General features: G+C 42.5%; 1 protein-coding gene across 1 annotated transcript; it reads right to left on the bottom strand.

Moving 5' to 3' along the window:
• Window positions 1-5937: 5937 nt before the first annotated feature.
• Window positions 5938-7036, bottom strand: TUSC1 (tumor suppressor candidate 1). The gene has a single exon (XM_054003371.1). It carries the CDS (start codon window positions 7034-7036, stop codon window positions 6458-6460), a length of 579 nt encoding a protein of 192 aa, XP_053859346.1. The 3' UTR covers window positions 5938-6457.
• Between the last annotated feature and the right edge of the window lie 304 nt (window positions 7037-7340).

Below are 7340 nucleotides of genomic sequence, written 5' to 3'. Positions count from 1 at the left end.
ATGCTGTGTGGAAGAGGTGGGTAAGGCTCTGGGTAGGGGAACAAATAAAAAATTGCAGAAGAGCTGTAAGAATGGCACCTATGCTACTGAGTCAGAGATTCTACCACACACTTGTGTGCACTTTCTCAGGATGCCTAGACCAGGAGACAAAGCCTTGATAATTCACTGGGGTGGAATGGAAACACCACTTACAGCTAGCTCCTAAAAGGCACAAAAAATCTGTATAAAAAGTTAGTAAATGCTAACCAACCTGAAACCACTAGAGAAGCAGACTTTTAAGATGGTATTTCCTGCCCTATGTTTCACCCAAGGATTCATGTAAGAACTGAGTGGAGACAGAAAAGATGTATGGTTTTTTGGGCTAGACTGCCAGATGCATGTATCTGAGTTCTTATGAGTTTTTCCTTAGGAAAGGAAGAGCTTGCATGCAACTTTGCTGCAACACTGCAACAGGTTTTCCTTTACTATTTTTGTGGAGTCTAACATTTTTCTTAGCATTGTTTACACGGAAATCTTCACTGCAACAAGGGCTTCTTGCCCATATGGTCAGCAATGCTCCCATCTGTTCTTTAACCAGACACATTCAGTCTTTTTCTAGCCACTCTTATAGTCTCTGAAGCGGCCAGAGACAGATCTTGCAAGAGTCTTCTTTTTGCCCTGAGCAGCAGCTACTGAGGAGACGGAGAAACATCTTCTGAGGGCATAAAAGCTTCTTCAGCTAAAAGCTGAAATAAAACTCTATCAGGCAGAACACAAACAAAAGCTTCTCTGGTACCAAGACAAGGCTGGCAACACTGACTGACACCTGAAGCCTCCTTCTTCATTCCCTTTCTGTATGTTTCCAAAACAAAGTAGCCAAGCACACCTATGCATATCCAGGAGATGAGCAGCTTTTCATGCACGCTTCTCCAATTGCTAGTGCCCTCTTCAGCACTGGAATACAAGACTCAAGGTCATAGGGTCAAATTTTACTGTTACACTGGTTTTACAACTACTTTCACAATAACCAGAGACTTAAAAAGTAAAACAAGGCTCCAAACAGGGAGCCTTCCGGATGTGCTCGAGATAATAAAAAACTTACATTTAAATTTCTGAGCATCAGTGGTGTTTTTTAGTGCCTTATTTTAGATTTTACGTGCCTGAGCTCTACAGTAGATACAGTCACTCATGTTTATCGTGCAGAGTAATACCATATTTAACTCTTGCTAAAATGATAGTTCTTACATTACTAAAAAAATTAAACCCAAAGAAAACCAAAATCTTCCACAAGACTTCTTTGAAAACTTCTACTTTTTTTGCATCTTATGGACTTTAAAAGTTTTTGGGAAAACATTTCAAGTACACTGCTCTGATTTTTATCTATTTTACAGCATCCACCCTGAAACATTTCTTCCTCACCAGTGCAGTGCACCAAAACTCCTTTGAAGTGTAAAAGCAAGATTTTTGATAATTAAAAAAAATCCTTCACTTCTGAAGGAAAAGCAAGAATAAAATTCTAAATTATAGGTTATAAAAGCCTCAGCTGGGATTGAGGCTTTCTATAGCTAAGCAGAATGGTTTGACTGTCTTCAACATGAAGAATAAATGCCCATAGAGATGTGATTCTGACTCTGGCATAGGAAAATTATTGCAAACTTAATAAGGAAGAAAAAAGCCAGGCACCGCTAAGTATTTACAATTCATGAAAAAACACAGTTATTTCAGTAGCCCATATAATTTCTGTAAGCAGTCATCACTTTGCAACAACCTCACCTCTGGTATGCCCCAAGCACTTAACAGGATTAGGCTGGGTCAGGCACTCAGAAGTGAGTTTGTCAAAGCACAGCACCTGGATGCTGCTGGCTGATTGTAGCTCATTCCTCTATTAAGAAACAATACTGCACAGGGTGGTTAAACAGTTGTACTAATCTAGGCGATAAATTGCAAGCAACTATGGGAAGCACCTGAGGTCATTGAAAATTCTGCAACACAATGGAGATGCTCAGGCTTCTGGCCCTCAGAAATTTCCACATGAAATAAATTAACCTTAATGAGCACCACTGCTAATAATCTCAGCAAGGGCTAAGGATTGTTTGTCAAGCAGATCTCTAAAGCTTGCCCTCACTTCAAAGGCATGCCAGTGCATGACACAGTAGAATTTTTCCTCAGTGTAAATCTTTTACTTCATCCAAATTTGCATTCAATATTTTTATTCATTATATATATATAAGTATATATGAATATAATTCCATTAGATATTGTTGGATGGTCATATCTTTCCGCAGTAATTCTCTCTCTGAAAACATTCTCTTTCTCTGGATTATCCAACCAATTTGCCATCTTTCCAGATTTATAACATAGTCACTCTCCTATATAGCTATATCTAAATCAGCCTCTGCCTCTAAAAGCAATGACTTTTATCTTCTTTTCTGCTACAACTACATTCTAACTGCACAAAGACTCTTGGCAGCACAAAGAGCAAACAACTGGCCTTGAGAGTCATGAAATAATACTGGTTGCAAGCCTTTTTTAAAAAGAGCTTTTTAATCAGATGCTGTTATTATTCTCTGAATGATACGGGATTTTGGAAGTGATGTGGCAGTAAATGCAATTTGGATATTTTACTGAACAATCTTTCAAGCACAGCTACACCTAAACTTCCCACTATTACAATAAAGATACCAGTTATCCCTTAAAAATATACAGGAAAGATCTTATTGATTTGTGAACACTAAAAATCCAGCTTTAAGCCACTACTTTAAATCACTTGCAACTCTGGAACAGAGGGTTTCTATGCATCATGCAAGTATCTTTCCTGAGCTGAACATAAAAGGGGATACTGAACATAGTAAGATAGATGGAAAGGGAAGAATAACAGATGACTGCCTCGGTGAGAAAGTAGCCAAATTAAACTATTCTGAATGGTGTTAGTTTATCATACAAAGACATTTAATTTATTTAATTATTCTCTATAGGCAGCTATAGCACTGCAAGACCCTAGCACATTCAAGGAGATGAGCACAGTGGACAAAGGACTCCTTCAGAGTACAATATTTAATGAAACTTAAATTAGGTCTCAAAGGACCAATAGAATGTATATAAAATATAGCACTGACACTGAGCCATTCTGTTCACATGCATGTTTTAAAGTAATTATCATCAAATTTACAGATGGCCCCAGAAGATTTAAATACATTTTTAATACAATGTCCATACATATAACTTTTTTTTAAATTCATATTTCATTATAATTTCTTTAAATGATAAACAGGACAGAAGGGTAAGGAAAAGACTACAGCTAAGACTGAACACTTCCTTAAGGAATAAAAGAAAATAGATTTGTTGTAGCCTTTAACTTCATTGTTAGCAATGAAGTGAAAGGCTACAACATTTTTGCTTCTGCTTGCCTCTGTGAATTTATGTATGTCAAAAAAAGAGAGTATGCATTAATATTTTAAATACTGCAAAATAATGGGAAAATATTTTTGCCTAATAATATATTTTATATATTGTTATGTTTCTTTATGTGGGGAAAGAAATAAGCAATACTGAACAAAACACCCAAACCCCAAATATAAACCTGAATTCAACCCATTCTCTAATTAAAAAACTGACCTGTATAAAAATCACTCCTATAAAAAACACAAATTCAGTGTAAAACAAAACAGTATGTAGAATTATAAGCAAAACATTTTAAACAGGAAGAATCCACCTGCATTCACAAATTTGGTGTTAGCAAAATAAAAATAAAAAAGTTTGTTTCCCTTTTTTCAGGTAACTATGCAAAGAGATAGATACCTAAAACCTAGAATCAAAAACATGAAAAAAACCCTAATTTTGAAATTCACAGTTTTGAAAATGATCATTATTTTGAAAATTATTTTGAAGCAAAGAATTGAAATTATAAAACAAAAGGATAACAAGAAGACATAGTTCCGGGTTCTGTTTTTTTGGTGTATTGTACCAATTTTGTTCTGCAATCCACTCTCTTCCAAATCCAGTGAAGCCACATTTACTCAGGCCAGAGGAAGAAAGACTCAACACTGCAAGACATGGAAACCTGGAGACACTACCACAAAAACTAAACAAACGAACGATAAAAGGACAAATACCTATCGTAGTCCAGACGGTGATAAAGAGAATCAAAGACAAAATTTGGGAGTAAGAAGTGAGGTTTGGATCTTCAAGATTTTACTACTTATTGGACACAAAGCAGAACACCAGAAAGGAAAACAGACCTTAACCAAAAGTAGAGTAAAAAGGTAAAAGCTTTTCACTCAACTATAGTACCACCTCTCCCAGCACTTCAGATGTATAGATGCTATAGTATGTCAGGCAATTCCAAACTCTGTGTTTTCTACAAACCATCAGCTTTAAGGGTTTTGGCTGAACATTCCTGTAATATCAAGCTACTAACTGTTACAACTAGTTGCATGGACAAATCCAGACAGGACGCTCCAACAGTTATAGCCCAAAGGATATTTACTCCTCCTGTAAGACTCAATATATGTAACTTTCTGTGGACAAGGATCACACAAGTGTGTAATGAAGGAATGCCCACAAGCCATAATGTGGGGGACACGGTAGTGAAATGTACTTTTTCTACCATCTCATTAAAGGCCTCTCCTAAATCTGGATTTTGTTCTCAAAACCAAACTCACAATAACCAGATCAGGCAAATGGTTAAATGAAATTTCTGCAGCTTGACTGAATCAAGGGATTATTTACTGCAGTTCATGAGGAAGCAGCAATTTGAGGAAATACACTAAATCTTTTTTTCTGGCTTTTGGTATTGATTTGAATTCTACTGAAACACTTTTTCCCCTCTGTAATCTGCAGGTTTGTTCTATAATTTATCTGTCAAGACACACGTAAACGTAAAGAATCATTTATACAAACTTCCAGAGAACTTAGTACTTTTGCAAAAAAAGTCCATTTAATTCAAGTGTCAGAGTTTAGTTAAAAAGAACTGCATATCCTATTAGGGAAGTCCAGGATCTCTCCTCTTGGTACGCACCAACACCTTGCACCTTTTGAAAAGGATGCCTGACATTGTTACACATTTCTAGCATTCTGCCTTAAGAGTCCTATCTTGACAGTCCTGTCCTATTTTGACAGATTCTTTTCATCATTTGAGTATTCATACTTTACTGGAAACAGCTATTAGAGCAAGACAATCCTGATGGTATTGCAGATACTGTAGTTCTTGAGCATTTAACAACTATTTTTGAGAATTCTTAAGTTTATAAAACAATCACCACAACCAGACATCACCATCCACACTTTTTTATCAAGGAGATATTGACTGCAGTGTGCCAAATTGTTTTTCCATTTTGAGAACACACTTGAAGCTGCAGATCCGTGTACTTAACAAATACTAGTAGCATTTATGATTAGAGGCTTGACATTATGTGAAAGTAATGGCTCTTTTCAGTAGTTATATTTTCAAAAATACATATAGAAAATGATGGAATTTCACCTTTTCACATTAGTTTCAACTTGAACTGAAACAGACAGTGGCTTTTAAAGCTTTAAGAAACCAATCTCAAGCCTGAAAGTATAAGCCAGCTTTTAAATGACATAAAAAATAAGGAAACATTACAAAACCAAGCTCTGCCTCAGTTCTTCAAAAAGCTTTCTTTCAAACAGCAAATTTTCCAGCAAATGTTTCTAGGTCTGAACAATTACTAATTTCCTTCCAAATAGTAGATGATTAAGAAGGTACAGTAATAAAAAACCCCCAATTCTTTGGGCTTTGAAAAGGCATAGTGCAGTGATCTGAAGGGCGCTTCACCGACAGTTTCACAAAGTCCCTGTTAAAAATTCATAACTCAGACACTCATTTGGTGTATCATAAGTTTATTTAGTAGCTGCAGTTTTGTGTCAAAGTGTGAAAATCAAATCAGTATTCACGTGAGAGTGAACGAAGGCATTACAAATAGAAGCACGGTTCTGCAGTAAGTGTCCAAGGCAATTCATAGTTCAAATGATCACTAACTTTACTCGGGCACTGACAAAAGCTTTCAAGTTTCCTCCACTCCTCTTCCTAACATACACCAACTAATGAGAACTAGTCAGTTTCCATGGCTCTTGAAGCCTACATGACGGTCGCTAACTCAAGAGAAAAACGGTGATCCACAGCTCCAAAGGAAGCACAGTCAATGCTGTGGGATGCCACGAGACCAAGTGTTCTGTTAAGCGCGGTTCTTTTCTCCCCAACAGCCGCTCTGAGAGATTCCTCTCATGCTCCAAGCCTCAGCTTCCCATATGAACCTGCGTAAACATCTGGGAAAAGGATTAACAAACCGGAACAACTCCTCTACCCTTTCCGTGGGAAAGGCCCGTTTCGATCAAGGGGAGCCCCCGCGCCGCACGGGGAGTCACAGCCGGGAGCAAAGAGGGCGCGACCCGCCCCTAGCCCGTAGCGGCGGGGAGGGCCCGCAGCACCAGCCGGCGCCACTCCCTCCACCGAGGCCGCCTACACGGCCGGCACCAGGCTTTTCTTATCCAGCGGCTGCTCGTCCTCCTCCAGCAGCAGCTCCTCCAACTCCCCTTCCTCGGCTCCCGAGGCCTCGGGCCCGCAGGCGGCTCGGCAGCGCCGCAGATGCCGCAAGGCCCGGCGGTGCTTCTCCTGCAGCCGCCCCAGCTGGGCGCGCAGGGCCTCCGCCTCCTCGCCCGGATCGGCGGGGGGCTTGTCGGGGCCGGGCCCCAGCAGGGCCTGTCGGAAGAGGCAGCGGTTCTCGCGGCGCAAGCGGCGATTCTCCAGCCGCAGCCGCGCGTTCTCCTGGCGCAGCCGCGCGTTGTGCCACTCGCGCTCCTCCCGCTGCCGCAGCGCCTCGCTGTGGCTGGCCGCCAAGTCCGCGTACCGCTCCGCCAGCTGCTGCGGCGAGCCCCGCGACTCGCCCCGCCAGCCCTGCCGTCCGCCGCCCGCCTCGATCGCGTCCACGCCGCGCCCGCCGCTCCCGCTGCTCCCGGCGGCGGCACCACCGAGCACCGCCCGCCCCCCCCGCACCGCGCCGCTGCCCCAGCGCCCGCCTACCAGGCGCATGCGCCTCATCCGTGCCGCGCCCGCCGCCGCCCGCGGCCGCCGCGAGACGAGGGAGGGCTCCCGGTGTATGCAAATTGAGGCGGGGCCTGAGCTCGCGGGGCGGGGCCGGACGGGGCGGCCCCACCGCGCGCCCCCGCTGTGAGCGCGGGCGGCCGGCAGGAGGTGGTGGGGGTGCTGCGCTCCCGCGCGCGCCTCGGCCCCGGAACTGTGGGTGGGCCCCGCCTGGAGCGGCCCTCAGGCACCGTCCGGGGCCGGGGCGCTCCTCCTGGCACTGCGGGCCGGCCAGAGCCGCGTCCAGCATGTCCTTTAACGT

Source organism: Vidua macroura, chromosome Z (genome assembly GCF_024509145.1).
Source record: "Vidua macroura isolate BioBank_ID:100142 chromosome Z, ASM2450914v1, whole genome shotgun sequence".
NCBI lineage: Eukaryota > Metazoa > Chordata > Aves > Passeriformes > Viduidae > Vidua > Vidua macroura.
This window is presented reverse-complemented; position numbering and strand designations above follow the sequence as displayed.